This window comes from Clytia hemisphaerica, unplaced genomic scaffold, assembly GCF_902728285.1.
Source record: "Clytia hemisphaerica strain Z4C2 unplaced genomic scaffold, Clytia hemisphaerica genome assembly, whole genome shotgun sequence".
Taxonomy (NCBI): Eukaryota; Metazoa; Cnidaria; class Hydrozoa; order Leptothecata; family Clytiidae; genus Clytia; species Clytia hemisphaerica.
The window spans coordinates 592,043-609,154 of NW_027103608.1; the positions used below are offsets into that span (position 1 = coordinate 592,043).

The window sequence follows — 17,112 nt, forward strand, 5'->3', positions numbered from 1 at the left end:
TGCTGACGTCATCATCAACAAAAAAATTCGAATGTTTTCGATACGATGTAAACAAATATGGCGGATTGGTAAATCTCGAAACATCGCTATTTTTATCCGTTTTGTTGATTTTTCTTGACTTTGGTGCCGACAAAATGGTAAGAATTCATTAATTTTAATATGCTTTTCATGACTTCCATAGTGATCATTAATGATTTACCCGTTAAAATATGAAAATAAAGTTTCAAGGCACTAGGTTGGGAAAATATTTTCAGTTACTTTTTATAACCATCTTTTTTGAATGAATGAGGTCACATTTTTTATACAGGGCAGGTACGTTACAGAAACTTCTTCAGTAGCTAGTTAGTAGGTGTTTTTTCTTGTATTTTTCTTTGCCTTAAGGGAATGAATTTAATGCAAGAATTAATTAAATATGGAATAAATTAATGCAAGCAACCCCCAAAAAATTTTATGTTTTGCGGAATAAATTAGTGCGAATAGGCCCATTTTAAGGGATTTTGCGGAATTAATTAATGTGAAATAGCCTTTCAAATCATTTTTTTTCCTTTTCAAGAAACAGAACAAACTAAAAACAAAAAAAAAACGTGTAAAAATGTACCCTTACAGTGCACTCCTCTGACAGTTACATCAATATGCCTTCTTACCTGTCTTTAAAAATATAAATAAAAGTAATCACGGAAAAGGATGCGAAAAAAAAGGACATAAGTGTGAGAACAGAGTAATCAAACTCGTTAGAAAAAGTACCATTAGAAGTCATAAAAAATCAACCTGAATAAATGCAATCGAAATTCCAGAGAACTTCATAATTCCCCAAACAACATTACATTACTATGTCAAACTCCCATCACATAAATTTTACAATTACGTCAGAGTAGACTACGCTCGCCACCGAAGAGGTTTATTTGGAAAGGGTAATTATATTTTATTGTTCGCTTCTTTTTTAAAGATTCGCCGGGTTGGAAAAGTATGAATTTCTTTGTACATATTTTACCTACCCCAAATATTTAGGAGGCTGAGTTTTAAACGAATCGTCAAGTTGAAACGAACGATAAATGTATCAAGGTCTGTTTTATTTACCCCCTGGTGACTTAACAAAAGAGACTTAACTCGATGTTACAATCCAATTATTGAAAGTTTGTCTGGGCCTTTTTATAATGAGCGAGACATACGTTCTCTGAATTGAATTGAATTGAATATATTTTCGCTGCAACACAGCAGGATAACCCCTTACAAAAAAAAAATAGATTTCTCTAATACAATGGGGAACCTAGAAGAAACTGAAAAATTATTACAGAACTAAAGAACAAATGAATAAACGATTATCATAATATTAATAGTGACACAAAATAATGAATATAAGAAATTTTACTTTTTTTTATGAAAATTTCTTTGAGTAGTTTTATCTATAAGTTCTTCCTGTTACGACCCACCCCCCCCACCCTGGGAAAACACACTAGCCTCATGCACACACACACGCACACACACACACACACACACACACACACACAAAGATTATTCGTTTTCAGCTTTGTATTTGTCTAAATAGAATTTTGTAGCTAAAGATTTTAGTTCATCAGTATCAAGGTTGTGAAAATCAGTGTCAGGATGATTTATTAGTAACTCATTCCATTGTTTTGACGAAAGACAAGAGTTAAGTCCAAAATTTGTGGTTTTGACCGTTGAAAGTTTTAGTAGTTTAATAGCTTTGCCCCTGGTGCCAGTTTTGTGATCAATTTCATCAAAATTAAGTGTTGATAGGACATCAGATGGAAGATTACCCTGGAGGTATTTTTGAATAAATAAGATATTCATTACTTTCACCTGATCAAAGATTTTGAGTAATTTAAGTTCAGCAAACAGGGGAGTGGCAGAAGTTCTTGGTTCACTAAAGGTCATGAGTCTTAGTGCAGTGTTTTGAAGAGTAAGAATTCTATGTGTGACAGTATTGTCACACAGTCCCCAGAGTTGACTAGCATAGCGAACATGAGAAGCAAAAATTGCATGATAAATGTTTAGAAGGATGTGAATTGGAACATAGTGACGAAGTTTGGATATTGCCCCATTTGCCCTTCTCAATGTAGCAGCACGGAAAGAAGTATGAACCTTCCAGTTTAGATGATTGTCAAGGTGAACACCCAAATACTTCACACTCTTACTTGGTGATAGAATTTTCCCGCAAAGCTTAATTCTTGGAATACAGTCCATCTGTCTCCAAGGGGAACGAAAAATAACAAACTCAGTTTTGCTAGCATTCAAAGAAATTTTGTTGGCATTAAGCCAGCTGACTAAAACTCTGAGATCAGCATTAACCCTCCCACAAAGACTCCATACAGTTTTTGAAAAATTTAGTAAATGAGTATCATCAGCAAAATGATATGTTTCAGAGGTTCTTATACAGCGGTGAAGATCGTTTATATACAACAAGAACAGCAGAGGACCCAAGACTGAACCCTGAGGAACTCCATGATTAATAGATTTTAAAAGGGAATTTGAGCCTGAAAGAGAAACATACTGGGAGCGGTTAGTGAGGTAAGATCGGAACCAGTCATTAACAATGCCTCTGACTCCGTAGTGATCAAGTTTTTCAAGTAAGATTTCGTGATCAACTGTGTCGAAAGCCTTTTGTAGATCGACAAATACACCACAGGCAAACCCACCATTGTCAAGATAGTTTCGGATACGTTCGACAATATTAATGAGTGTATGCTCAGTAGAGTGAGCCTTACGAAAACCAAATTGTCGAGAGTAGATTTGATTATGGTTTTCAAGAAAATCAGAAAGACGTGAGTACATCACTTTCTCAAAAATTTTTTCAATGTTAGATAAGAGTGAAATTGGCCTATAATTAGAGACTTCAAGGGGAGAACCTTTGTGTTTGAAGACAGGCACAACTTTGGATATTTTGAGAGTAGAGGGAAAAATACCACTGAGAAAGGAGTAGTTTATCAGCGCCGATATTGGCACAGAAATATCAAGTCTTAAAAGTTTAAGGATTTTTATAGGAATACTATGAGGACCACTTGCTTTATTTAATGAGAAAGAGCCAATCACCTTCGCAATTTCTTGATTAGTGGTTGGTGCTAAGAGGATGGAATGCAGATTTGGATCTTTCATGAAACTGCTGAAGTGATTGTAAGAAGGCGGCTGATTACGCAATTTTCATATTGACATTCTCGAGGCATTTTGATGTAACTGTCTGAAAGTACACCCTTTATACAGTGCACATGTCATAGGACGGACCATATGAGTGCCCCCCCAGATGTCTTTCTAGCAATTGATTGGGCCCTTATTAAGTAAGAGAATAATGTCAAATATGGGAATAATTTATGCACTGGAGTCCAGAAAATGAATATTTGGGGTTTACACCTCCAGACGATCTCAATCGAACGGAATCGACGATCGAACCAGTCGAACCAAATCGAACGCAATCGACCAATTGAAATTCGATTGTCGAACGCAATCTCAATCGAATATTACCGCAATTTTCAGATTCGATTGATATTCGATTGCGTTCGATTGATGTTCGATTGCGTTCGATTGCGTTCTATCGTCGATTCATTGACCCCCGAATTGTTCATCGCATAATTTCTACGGGAAATTGAAAGTAATTTCATTCGGCTTGTGATGTTTGAGAGCTTGGATGTTGGAAAGCTGCAAGAATAAAGCCAGACGATCTCATTCGAACGGAATCGACGATCGAACCAGTCGAACAACAATCGAACCAATCGAATATTACCCAGAATTTTGACGTTCGATTGAGATTCGATTGCGTTTGACAATCGAATTTCAATCGGTCGATTGCGTTCGATTTGGTTCGAATGATTCGATCATCGATTCCGTTCGATTGAGATCGTCTGGACACCTCCAAAATCAGCAATTTATTAGAAAAAAAATGCTGAATTTATAATGCAAATGGCCAAAATTTTTTGAGTTTTGCGGAATTTAATTTTGCGAAAAAGGGCCAAATTTGCATTAATTAATCCTGCATTAATTTATTCCGCATTAATTAATTCTCACATTAATTTATTCCCTTAAGGTATATATAGTCTAGAAGTATAAAACCTTCAACTACTCAAAATGGAAACAATAAAGACAAAAACCCACAAAACAAAAAGACAATACAAATACAACAAAAATCTAGAATGAACATTCACAGAAAATCAATCAGGTTGGAGTAGAAAAGGAAAATATGATGACATAGAAATCCGTCAATGTAAAACTAGTGATCTAAAATGACTTTAAGGAAGAAAGTAACTCAATATGAGTCAAAAAATATTTCAAAAAATATTTCAAAAAAAAAACAACACATTATCTGTTCCTCAGTTTTCGACCTACACAGGATTTCGGCCATTTGTGAAAATATCCTCCTATATGATGGAAATAGGGTTGTGTATATATATTCAATGATTGAGACATGTATCAGCATCACAGTACGATGTAATAATTTTGAACTTGAAAATAAAATTCTGAACGTGACCCAAATTCCCGGCGGCACAAGCTGACTCATGCATGTTATACAATATCATACTCCAGGATGCAAGTGAAATTTTTCAATCTGTGGACCTAGACGGGGGTTCGGCTATTATCAGTTAGTAGGGTTAGGGTTGAAGCTCAAGAGTCATACTAGGGTATTCGTACCCTCTGAGACTTAACTTAGGATCTCGTAGGGATCCTTGTAGGGTTGGGAGCTTTGTTAATCAAGGTCTGTAAATTACATGCTATAAGTATTTGTGAAACAGCATCTTGTTGGTGCAATCGGGTAAGAATTGGATTTGTAAACCTAGATTGCTTGCATTTGGGGGTTTGAGCTGAGGTGGGAGACTTTTCTCCAGTACCGACAAGTTTTAGAAAAATACTTAGAAAACAGTTAGAAACACTTGAAAAAGTTAGAAAATCAGGATAGAAGATAGGATCAAAGTAGAAATTAGAGGGGAAATAAGAGAGGATGCACCCTGGAGTATGATATCGTTTGCCAACCGTTTGGGGCATGTTCAGGCCAGGTTTTAGTGGGAAAATCCAAGACTTTTTTGCTCAAACTTGGTTCAAGCTTCAATTTTTGGACAAAAAATGTTTTGCTATTTTAGCTAGCCTGTACAGGACCCAAAAATGTTCAGGTATATCTTTTCAAGCCATACTAATTGTGGGTTGTCACCTGAAATCATAAGCTACTGCCTTCTTTAAAAAATGGATATACTGTATAAGATGGTTTGAATCATTTTACAATGAATTTCCTACCATGTAACTGAGCAAAACATAGCAAAACCTTCAAGCAAAATATTTATATCTCCAGATCTCTCTTCTATCTCTGTTTATATCTCTATCTATCACTAAATTTGACTTTTAGTAAGAAAATAAAGAATTTCAACAACTAAGAACCGTGTCAAGAACCCCTTTTTAGTAATTTCAAATTGTGATTTCTCAACTTTTGGAAAAAAGTTAGAAAAAAAATCAAAGGTTTTACCCCCCCCCCCCTTGCAGAAGGTTTCTGCAAGCTGAATACATCAAACCATCTGATTATCCCTTTGAGTCTGCACTGCAATGGCCACGGTCTAATAATAACAATAAAATAATAAATTATCTAGCCTTAATTTCAGCTTATAGAAGAGCTTGTCAGAGTCAAAAAAATTTCTGACATATTTATCTTTATGTCAAAAATAATTAGAATAAAAATCAGATGGGGGCTTTAAAGTACCTCCATACAAAAAAAGAAGTTTGTAGCATCAAAATGATAAAGTAAACAATAGCTTCCACTATTCTTTCACTTTTCATCTCCATTTTATTTGAAATTATTTTTCACAAAAATTAAAGTATTCTGAATTAACTTGTTAAGAAATGACAAGCAAAATAAAGATTAGCGCACACTTTACTTTAAAGCGAATGCACTTAAGCATAAAACGCTTACCCAGCAAGCCAGTATAAATTAATAAATTAATTTTGTTTAAAATGATGCAATCCACTTAAACTTTTTTTCCAAAATATGTGTTACAGTGATCATCATCAACCCTTATTAACCCAAAGTTTGGTTTCAACTTATTAAAGTTCACTTGTTCACTTCACACGGGTCGACCCTTGCTACGTTAGGGGAAATGGGTAGACAGTCCAGGGCTGTGTTAACGGCATTATTATCTTTACTTTTTTAGGATCTCAACAATATGCCACCAAAACCACCGCCATATGTCATTTGTTATTTATGTGGAAGAAAATATGGCACCAAATCGATTGTCATTCATGAGCCAAGCTGTATTAAAAAGTGGCATGCTGAAAATAAGAAATTACCCAAACATTTGAGACGTAAAATGCCAACGAAACCTGATTACAGTAAATTAGCAAGTGGTGATTACGATGGCAATTATGTTGATCAAATGAATGATGCAGCTTATAAAGCGGCACAAGAACAATTGATTCCTTGTGGGAATTGTGGTAGAACTTTTTTACCGGAACGGTTACAAGTTCATCAGAAGTCTTGCACTGTTGATAATCCAATGAAAAGTAGGACAGGAGGAAAACCAGCTTCAAGTAGTTCATCCAATCCTGAAATCAATAACAACAGGCCGATAACTAGTGATGGGAATAGTGTTAATCCAACACAATCGAATACACCATCAAAGATAATTCATAAAAACAAACTTTGTTGTTTGTGTATGAAAAAGATTCCAACATCTATTCTTCCAAATCATTTGGTAAAATGTAATGACTCTAAAATAGTAGAATTGAAATACTCTGATGATTTATCAGAACCATCAACTTCGTCAAGTGTTGAACGTAAAAATACTTTTAACAAAGGAAAAATGGCTCAGAAACCAAAAGCATCAAGCTCGACATCCTCGCAGGAAAGTGTCAACCAATCAACATACGATCTAGATGATTCACAGTCCGTAGAAAGACCGTCAACCAGAACATTAAAACGAAGAACACCATCTAATAACACACAAGGTACTTACGATGTCGATTCCCCAGATGAGGACCCTGCTCCTCCAAAACCAAAACCTAGCAAAACAAATAAACCAAAGAAATCTCCAATCAACCAAGCACCAACCTACCCATCATCAAATAATGATTTTGTAGACCAGGGAGACGTTTCTTTAACACCGTGCCATCTTTGTAATCGAAAATTTGCTTCAGATCGTATCGATAAACACATGGTAATATGCCAGAAAACAACTTCCAAAAACCGTAAAGTATTTGATTCATCAAAACAACGTTCTGTTGGAAGTGATGCTAACCCGATCAAAAAGTCTAGTAGTTCTTCGTCAGCATCGAAGAAAACTGGTGGTAATTGGCGTCAAACTCACGAGGACTTTATTCGTTCAATTCGTGCAGCTAAACAAGTTACCAAACATATGGCAAGTGGTGGTAAAGCATCAGATCTACCTCCACCACCACCATCCTTGAATCCTAATTACGTCCATTGCCAGTACTGTGATCGTAGATTCAACCCTGAAGTTGCTGAACGACATATTCCTAAATGTGCTACTACACAGAATCGACCAAAACCACCAAAACAAAAAGCATTAGACGTCTATAATAAAAAACCACAATCCAAAACAACATCTAAACCAGTCAGCTCAGCTAGAAAGAAACCATCCAACCAAAAAGTAGGCTCCAACAATAACCTGTTACGACAATCATCAAGTGGGGGTTATAACAGTCCAACTATTGACCGAGGATATCAAAATTACGACACGCCCTCTTCCAGTAAACAAAGTTTTAGCAGGAGCAGTCCAAGGCAACAAGGAAATGATCCTTACAAGGCAAAAACTTTCAATGGCATCAACAACAGGACTCCTGCTGCGAATAGAGGGTTTACATACAACGCAATGAATCATACGGGACCAAATTTCTTTGGTTAAGAAGTGTAACTCGAAGATTTCCTCAACAAAACTCTTAATATTTTTCCCTAAAAATGGGCTCTTCCATAAAATTTTTTTACATGGGGGTTGGAGGATACATTGGATATTTTGTCCGGGGGGGGGGGTAGTGAAAAATCTGCGAAATTTGCCTTGTTTTTGGGGAAAATTTGCTCTGTTTAGGGGTAGTTTTGAATGTCCAGGGGTAAGCTCTGTTTTCCGGGGTAAATTTCCAAAAAACATATCCTCCACCCCTATATTCAATTTTTTTTCTGGAAAAGCCCAATACTTGAAAAAGTAGCTGTAGGCACCAATCAATGCCCTGTTGTAAATAAAATGTTTAGATCTGGCTGTGATTATAATTTTATGTCTACATCCTCATTTTAGGGATTTCGTCAATTTTATTAACAGTTTTATTAAAGATTTTAAACTTGAACACTGCTCTTTGATACCTTATTGTATTGAACTTTTGAATTCATCGTATAATTACGTAAACTGTGTTGTAAAAGATTTTCAAATACATATTGGAATGAACCTTTTATAAAATATTACAATAATACTTCTCGTGCATTAAATACTTGATGTAAATCCGAGTATGCTCCTTGTGAAGTGGCTTTTCTACCATGTATGGTGAAAGCCATAGATCGTAATCATTCCTTCAAATGTGAAAATATCATCCCACGTTGGCCGAACGTATAATAAGACATAACACTATAAAATTGTGGACCAAAAGACATATTTGCTTACATCTTTGCTTACATTATATTGAATGAAGATAATTGATTTAATTAGTAACTGATATTTTGAATATATTTTGATGTTCAAATGTAATTTTATTTGTAAATAAAATATACTAAATGCATAATGAGTGTAAATAGTTTATACTCAAATTTGATTAATGTTTTTATTAATATGATTACATACGCGTATCCGTAAATATTTAAAATATTTTCAAAAAAAGTTTGTATTGACAAAATATTCTCAAAAAACTAAAAACTTATAATCCAAGCTTTTCAAGAAATCCTCCACCATCGCCTTGTAGTTTCCTAGTAAAAGAAATCAGAGAATTATTAATCCGAGAATTTTCTAACTTATTTTCTCGGTTTTTCGGAAAAAATAATGCAAAATGAAGTTTAAAGTCTTGCACAACGAGTGTTTCAAAAACAATGTACTCTTAGGTGCCAAATAAACGGGAGGGGTTCGAATAAACGGGGGGATATAATTGCCGGGGGGTTGGAGATTGTACTTCTGAAAACCCAAAAATAAGGTAAATATAGGCTAAAATCATGCTAATCAATTAATAAACGGAGGGGCCCTAATAAGGTGGGGGGGGGGAGATTGGAAAATTTTCGAAAAATTAACAAGCGGGGGGGGGGCGTTTATTTGGCACCTAAGAGTACAAGTTCAAATGAACACTCACAGAAAACTAAAAATGCTATCAGACGTTTTTTAACAAAGTTTTCGTATTTTCTTTATAACTTTTGAACCAATTAATGAATGATAGCTCAAAATTCAAGTTAGCCTTTCTTCTTCCAAATTCTGAAAAGTTTAAGATCAATAATATTTCAAGTTTTCTTAGAATTTCAATTAAATTTTTTTTAATTCAGTCACCAAATTTTAGTCTAAATTTCAATAATTTATGAGCCTCTGAGAGAGTAGATTTTTTATTTTGTAATTTTGGAACCCTTACAGAGACTCGATTACTTTTTAATGATTTTTGAGGGACTTTCGTGGGTGTGAAAAAGGGACCCTTATGGCTCGCACATACCCGGCACCCCTGAATTGAAACTAATTAGATTCACTTTTGAAAATTAGGAAATGTAGATCATACGAAATGTGATATCAAAAAAACATACCTTTTATCCTTCACCAACTTTTTCACCATCTTTTTCTCATCGCCGTGTAGATTCTCAAATGTTGATACATCGAAATTTTTCAAATCAGTTTCTTCCTTATAGTTCAATAAATAACTAAATAAAGTGAAGTTTCCATCTGTGAGAGCACAATGAAATGCTGTTCCATTCTTCATTTCTGGAAGCCTAGTTACCAGTAATTTAGGATGAAATTTCAGTAACACTGGTATGCATGGTGATATTTCAGTTGGTTTACTTTTGTACATTCTCAATGCCTTTGTAAAAAGTCTTATATAATCAGCCTCTATGATCTCCAAGTTGTGTTTAGTTAGAAGATAAGTCAGAATAGCCGGATTGTTTTCTTGGACTGCACAAGTTTGAAGCTCTTTGATTTGAGATATGGTTAGAAGATGACTGGTTTTAGATAACGTGGTGTAAAATTCGGGAATGCTTTTTGCCCTGATCAAATTGAGAAGATCCGTCCTGATTCGGTCTGAGAAATAAACAAATTTATAAAAGAATGGTTTTCCAAGAACATACCCCCTTCTCACAGACCCCCTGTAAAAATTGGCCAAAATATTGTCTCCAGTGGAAAATTAAACTCAAATTTTTGTCCCGCTGAAAATAGTCAGACAAGCAAAATATCCTCACTGCAAAATATTGTGCTATTTTTTCCATCCCCACTGAATTTTCTGGCTAGAAAACAATGGCCTTTTTGGGAGATGATATGTATATGTATTAAGGGTATTAAGCTAAGAGATTCGGGTTTAAAGACTCTGTAGCTAAAACCTTAATGTAAACATAAGCTAATAAACTTATTAATTACCAACTTACCATTGTTTCGGGTGCCTTCTTTTTCTTCAACATTCATTTCCCTATGAAAGAGTCAAATTATGAAAAAATAGAATATGATAACCAATAGTCTTTTGCATGTTTTTCTTATAAGCATTGCAATTATAAGCATATCATAGGCTCAGATATGGCAACAATTTTATCAAGCATTACCTCGAGCCTACGAAAATGTTTTTTCCTAATTTTGACTGGGATTCTACGGATTTCTGGAATCCCCTAAAAATTTTCTTCGGATATAAGCATCCTTATAAGCATTTTTTCAGCCTTATCAAGCCCTCGCCCTAAGCATCCCCGAGACTGTTTTTTGAATTTTTGTAGGCTTATAAAAAACATGTACAATACGGTTCCTTATAAGTCAAGCCTCAATCTTTCTTAAACTCTATTTTCGAAATTCTCCAAAAATGTCCGAGCTTTCACAGATGAAAAACACTTTGTGGTAGAGTGGAACTTGATTAATTACCTTGGCAAGGCATTCGGTGTTAAGTTTCGATCCTCCAATTCGATGACCTCGTTGTTGAACCTTTAAAAAATAATATTTTATTGGTTGTGTTGTATTCGAGTCCTCAGTCCAAAACATCTTTTAGTTGTACATTCTCGATATTTTATTGGTTGAGTTATATCCTCAGGCCACTACAGTGTAGGTAAATTGAGTTTATCCAGAAGGAATAAAAAAATACATTATCTGTTATTTCGATTAGTGATAATGGCTTTAAGCCCTGAAAATCTATTTTAGTGTCTAATTATATCTTTCTGGGGATGAGTTTTAATGAAAAATCTATAAGTGAGGGGCCTGTCATCCAGAAATAGTACAACATCTTAGCCGAGTATCCCAAATAACAGCAAGGTTAACTATGATTCTTTAGAAAAATACACGAAATCAAACTGAAAATCTTCTTTACCTTCGAGTTATTTCAATCTTTGCATTAAGTTCTTTTGACTCTTTTTCAAATTGAGAAATTTCTTTTTCAGCGTCTTCGACTTTTTTCCGAGTTGCATCTAGAGACCTTTCAGCACCTCCACACTTCGATATTGCACTGTTGTATTTACTCTCATCCATCTTGGCACACAGCTCCAAGTTCCCACAACGGAATGAATGACTTAGTAAATCTTCTAGTTTGTGCTAGATGGAAGAATGTCAAAACTGTTACTACAGTGGAATCTCCATAACTCGAACACACACGGGAACACAAATTGTTCAAGTTAAGGAAATTTCCAGTTATGGAGTAAGGTTTATAAGGCATTGCAAACGGAAGGGGCCATAAAACTTATTCGAGTTATTAAGGATACATTCCTTTTGTAAAGGTTCGATTTTTAAAATTAGTTACAATAGTTCTTTTTCTTAGTTCTGTTTTTTTTTTGGGTTTCAAAAACTTAACGAGGAGCGCCCCAACATTTCAATTCAATCATTTTCTGGATTTTCTATCTGTACGTGACTTGTTTACTGCAACGCCTTCTCAAAAGCGCCCTGTAACAAACACCCATAGCGCCCTGTAACAAACACCCTTAGCTAGAATGCTAAACAACCCCCAAAGGCTGACCCGAAAATTGCAGTTGTTTATAAGAAAATGTGTGCTTAAATTTTTTTTCAAAATCAGCAAAGAACTTACACAATTTCCTTTGTGAAAACCGCACATGACATTCACGCATCCAACCATCACATCTTCTCCACTCATCTTGAAATTATCGGTATCACCAGTAGCTCAGGTAAATCTTTAGCGTTTTTTTATATTGTGATTTTTGGTCTTAATCTAAATAAATTTAACGTAGGGGTTTACGTAGGGGTCTAAATAGACGGGGGTTGGACATTGTACCTCTAAATACCCCCAAAATAAGGTAATTATAATAGACCCCCGGTTATTCAAACCTGCACTTATTCGAATAAATCGGTTATCAGAAGCGTGTTGTTCCCCTTTGATCTGCTTACCCAAATCAGGCAAAAAACAATAAAGGACATTAAGAAATTTAACAATATTTGTAGAATAAAGAAATAAGAAGTTTCTTATTGTACTGCAGCGTGGAAGAACTGCATGCTATGTTTGAAGGCTTTCAACAAAAACGTTCTTTCGGTCAAATTTGGAAGGCTCACGTTTTATACCTATGGTGCTAAGGGAAATGAAATAAAAATACATGACAAGAGAAAAGAATAACATAGTTTTATTATTCCTAGTACTGAAGAAAAGCTAACTTTAAATATCTGTAAATGCGTTATGATAAATTATTTCAAAAATAATGCGTTCTTCAAGTAGCCAATAATTTGTGTGTATAATTGATCTCTCCTGTTACGCTAACTTTTAGTATCGCCACATAGTTTCCTAAAAAATGATAAAAAATATTTTAAATTCCGAATAGGCTGATTTAGCTCAACCTCCTAGGTTTTGTTACATTACCCAGCTGGCACACAACGTTGTTTCAACGTTTATTTAACGTTCACAACGTCCATATAACGTTAGATGAACGTTGAAACAACGTTGTGTGCCAGCTGAGATTATTGTTGGAAGTTAGACAGTGCCAGGGTAGTATCTGGCATCATCAGGTAACATAGAGTGAAGTAGAATGAAGATAAATAGGCTGGGGATGAGGCTGTAGGCTGCTGCAAATTGCTTTTCACAACCTTGTGTCACAGACCCTCCCACTGGGACCCCAGCCCCACTGGGAAATTTGGCCAAAATTTTTTTTTAGTGGGAAAAATACCCTCCAATTTCAGCCCCACTGAGTAATTGACTTTTAATTTCATCCCCATTTGGAATTTAATGTTTAAAATAGCACTTCAAAACCATCCCCACTGGAATTTTCAAGCTTTTTTATTCCCGCTGTTGACGATTGCTTGAGACGTGACATAGGATTACAATTGAGAACCTATAGGTTACCAAAGTTCAAACATTTTGCATTATCAAGACCTATGAACTGCATCCCCTGTGAAATAGTCTCTGTAATTTTCAACAAAAGAATGAGTTTCCTTACATTTTCTTTTTCAGCAATTTCTTAACCATTTTCTTCTCGTCACCTTTAAGTCCTTGAAACATGTCAACATTAACATTTCCCAAATCAATTTGATTACTATGGTCTAACAAGTATTTGAACAAGATTATATTTCCTTTAGATAGAGCAGCATATACTGGTTTAGTGTCTTGAAACTCTGGCAGCTCAATATCCAGTATTTCAGGATGATAATGTAGCAGTATAGGAATAGCAACATGTATTTCATTATGTGTGCACAATCTGAGAGCTTTGGTAAACAAAATTATGAGATCAGTTTTGTTTACTTTCTTGTTGTATTTGATTAGAAGATAGGTTAGAGCTTGCTGATTGTTTCCCTTGATGTGATCGAGAAGCAACGTTGTCATAGAATCTAATAAGAAAGAGTTGAATATTCCTAAAAGATAACAATTCACGCTTTTTTTTGTAATCCAAAAAATTAAGAATAATATGCTAAGAATATCACCATCATGGAATTTGGCTACTGAAGCTAAGGATGCCATTTTCAGAGCATTTTCAATTATAAATTGCCAATTACTTGTCTCAGTCGGGATGAGAGCTCCGTGAATTTTACGATGGGAATGGAAAGAGGTATTTGTCCACTACAATGATATTGTTTTAAAGCAGGGGGGGGGCTCCTATGAGGGGTGCTCGAAATAAAGAATAGGCGTACCAAAAAAGATCTCAATTTTTGCGAGACAATTTTTTTTCAAAAGATTTTTTCTGTGGGATTTATTTTCGTGAATCGGCCTCTTTTTCAACTAATTTCTATAATTTTCTTAGAGGTTTTGGCAAAAAATTAAGGTTTTTGGGAAGAATTCTGGTTTGAAAAAATCTTACGAGCATCAAATTTCGCGAATTTTGAGAAACTCGCAAAATATAACTCTCGTGTAAATTAATTCATTTAAGGTAAGTTTCAAAGAACCAATATATATGATAAATAATCAATGAACGACATTATATTTAAAACAAACCGCTATTTTGTTGATTGTCATTACGATCATATTTTGACCACCTGATGGATGAATAAATAGAATAAAACATATACTTTTTCTTTGCTTCTAAACACATTGAAAGAACTACATTCGGTCCCGGTGGGTTGTCGGTCAAGTCCCGACCTGGTCATACCAATGACTTGGTTCCTAAAGGGCTACTTAGACTACACAATATATTGACAAACAAAATTTGACAATATGGTTTTCGGACCGTAATGTACGAAGTAAACAGCAGGTGCTCTATAATAAAAAGGAATTTTCTTTCTTCAAAAATCCCCCTATATATGTGGGAATATACACTTACGGGAAGTGCGAAACGATTCGAATGGGTTTCGATCTCACAAATTTCACATTGGGCACTTCCAAGAAATGTCTGTATATAGTGTGGGTAGAAGATATAGTGTCCAGGGGGGTAAACTTGCTCTGTTTGAGGATTTGAGGAGTTTTAGGGTAATTTCAAATGTCCAGGGGGTCAACTGATGCTTGTACGGGGGGTTAGATCTGCTGTCCGGGGGGGGGGTCAAAAGTCACAATGTCCGGGTGCTAAATTTCCAAAAAATATTACATCCTCCACCCCCATATTCAATTTTTTTCTTGAAAAGCCCATTGCTAATACTCGGGAGTGGATTACACTCTAACGACTCTTTATAAAAAGATGGCCTAACGCCTATTAACATACTCACGGTTTTATAGGAGTAAGTTGCAATTCGCTTTCTTCAAAGTCTGACACTTCTTTGTTAGTTCTGAAAATTAAAGCATAAACATACGGGTGAAATCATAATATCATGAGATAATATTTTGTCAAGTTTCAGGGTGTATAAGGAACCACAGAGTAACTATCAGAAGATACCATTAATAAGCCATGTTTTACTACTAAAGAAAAATTAAACAAGAATTAGTGGCAATATCCTTATTTGGAGCAATAGTATTTACCACTCTTCCAAAGTTTTGGCCCCTCAATGGTCTATAATTAAGGTTAGTAAAATGAATCTCACAAAGTTCTTTCAACGTTTATCTTGTGTTCACAACGTCCATTTAACGTTAGACGAACGTTGAAAGAACGTTATGTGCTAGTTGGAATATCTTCTAATATAATGTACCAGAAAGTTTCTTAGAGTAAAAATAATTTTACACACGGTTTGAGTATTTTCAATTTCCCAGTCAAATTTTCAATTTCTTGATTGTACTTCCCAATCAATTTATTTGCATTGGTAACTGAGTCACGACTTTCCAAGAGCCTCTCATAAGCTTCAGAACATTTAATTTTACGACCTTGTAATGTCATGATATTGTCTTCTGCTTCTTTCTGCATCAATTTACAGCTTTTTGTATGTGACAACAGACTAGACTGCTTGACCTATAATAAAAAAGAAGAAATACACGCAACACTTTGCTGTATATCAGATATCATGAAAATAGATTAAAATGAACATCTCAAATCACCCTAGCCTATAACACGGTAATAATGATCAATAACCGAAGTGGTAAAACACAAAACACAAAACCGGGAAGTACCTCCAGTGAAATTCAAGTAGACCACTTTTTTTTTATAAAAACATCCAAAAATCTTTAACCCTTTAAGAACATCTCTTAACTTTTTGAGTTTTATACCTAAAAATGTTCTTAACATGTTCTTATTTACACCATTTTTTGAGCATTTTTGTCCATTTTCCTATAAAATTGGGTGTTTTAGAGTCTGCAAAATCTTTAAAATGTTCTTAACATTTTGACCATCGAAGCATTATGTTCATATATAGTTTGTTCTTATGAAAAAACGTGTACATCAGGTATCATGAAAAATAGGTTATTAAAATAAAGATCTCAAATCACCTTAGCCTATAACATGGTAATAATTACAAATAACCGAGGAAGTAAAACAAAACAAAAACAACGAGAGGGCACCACTAGTGAAATTCAAGTAGACCGCTACTGATTACCTTTTTCCTACAGAGGCAAAAGGGACAGCTGTCCATTTTCTCATTTTCAACCTCAGCCATTTTGTTTTGGAGATTTTTCTTTTCAATTTGATTTAATTTGAATTGTTTTTTATTCACCTAAAGAAAAGAAAATATACAGATTAGTCAAGCAGACAAACAGAGAAAAGCGTTTGATAATGTACCAGGGGCACTCGATTTCTAAACGACGGCACATTCCGCAAAAAATTGGCTTTCAAAATCGTAACCTTACAGTGCAGCTCTTAAGCAGTGAAAAAGTACCCTTACAGTGCATTTTACTGAACGTTTCTCACCCTTACAGTGTAGTTTGATCGCGCATACCTTTTTTTTGCTGAAGCCACCTAAATATGAGGCTGAGATGTCGACACAATGGGCAAAATAAATCAAATTGAGTGTAAGTCAAAACTGTAAAGATACATTAGATTTTTACTGTCAGCAGTCCAAACACACCCTTACAGTGTATTCAGCTAAAATAAGATCCTTGTATTATATTCTATCAAAAGTACACCCTCACAGTGCATTTCGAGCGTCTCGAAAACCTACCCTTAAGGGCGGTACACGGTGGCGCACAGTGGCGGTCCTATGAACGTCCGGTATTTCCCTATGAACCATACGAGTTCCCCCCCCCCGGGTG

At 35.1% G+C, this 17,112-nt stretch overlaps 4 protein-coding genes across 5 annotated transcripts in view; 1 reads left to right on the forward strand and 3 right to left on the reverse strand.

The window, feature by feature from the left end:
• The window catches only part of LOC136802156 (acyl-CoA-binding domain-containing protein 6 homolog), an 87,342-nt gene that overhangs the window by 44,009 nt on the left and 26,221 nt on the right, over window positions 1–17,112 (reverse strand). The gene's annotated exons all lie outside the window — the stretch shown is intronic.
• LOC136802152 (zinc finger protein 474-like) lies at window positions 52–7,961 on the forward strand. Of its 2 annotated transcripts, none has more exons than XM_067058872.1 (2): window positions 52–137; window positions 6,141–7,961. In XM_067058872.1, exons 1-2 carry the CDS (start codon window positions 135–137, stop codon window positions 7,848–7,850), a joined length of 1,713 nt encoding a protein of 570 aa, XP_066914973.1. In that variant the 5' UTR covers window positions 52–134; the 3' UTR covers window positions 7,851–7,961. The 2 variants fall into 2 exon arrangements, with proteins under 2 accessions (XP_066914973.1, XP_066914974.1); XM_067058873.1 differs by lacking the exon at window positions 52–137 and adding an exon at window positions 276–312.
• Window positions 8,631–12,299, reverse strand: LOC136802153 (uncharacterized). Its single transcript, XM_067058874.1, has 6 exons — window positions 12,160–12,299; window positions 11,452–11,672; window positions 11,013–11,072; window positions 10,535–10,575; window positions 9,704–10,193; window positions 8,631–8,893 (listed from the first exon to the last, which is right to left on the reverse strand). Exons 1-6 carry the CDS (start codon window positions 12,223–12,225, stop codon window positions 8,845–8,847), a joined length of 927 nt encoding a protein of 308 aa, XP_066914975.1. The 5' UTR covers window positions 12,226–12,299; the 3' UTR covers window positions 8,631–8,844.
• On the reverse strand, window positions 12,681–16,576 carry LOC136802154 (uncharacterized). The gene is made up of 6 exons (XM_067058875.1): window positions 16,461–16,576; window positions 15,660–15,880; window positions 15,207–15,266; window positions 14,503–14,543; window positions 13,514–13,901; window positions 12,681–12,864 (listed from the first exon to the last, which is right to left on the reverse strand). The coding sequence occupies exons 1-6, from the start codon at window positions 16,518–16,520 to the stop codon at window positions 12,837–12,839; spliced, it is 798 nt and encodes a 265-aa protein (XP_066914976.1). The 5' UTR covers window positions 16,521–16,576; the 3' UTR covers window positions 12,681–12,836.

Bases quoted from the DNA above. Each gene is read 5' to 3' on its own strand.
- LOC136802153 (XM_067058874.1), bottom strand. From the start codon at position 12,225: ATGAGTGGAGAAGATGTGATGGTTGGATGCGTGAATGTCATGTGCGGT. The intron at 11,673-12,159 runs GTAAGTTCTTTG...TCTTCCATCTAG, and splicing joins GTTTTCACAAAGGAAATTGT to CACAAACTAGAAGATTTACT. The intron at 8,894-9,703 runs GTATGTTTTTTT...TTCTTTTACTAG, and splicing joins AAGTTGGTGAAGGATAAAAG to GAAACTACAAGGCGATGGTG.
- LOC136802154 (XM_067058875.1), bottom strand. From the start codon at position 16,520: ATGGCTGAGGTTGAAAATGAGAAAATGGACAGCTGTCCCTTTTGCCTC. The intron at 15,881-16,460 runs GTAATCAGTAGC...TTTTTATTATAG, and splicing joins TTTGCCTCTGTAGGAAAAAG to GTCAAGCAGTCTAGTCTGTT. The intron at 14,544-15,206 runs GTGAGTATGTTA...TTCATCCATCAG, and splicing joins CAACTTACTCCTATAAAACC to GTGGTCAAAATATGATCGTA.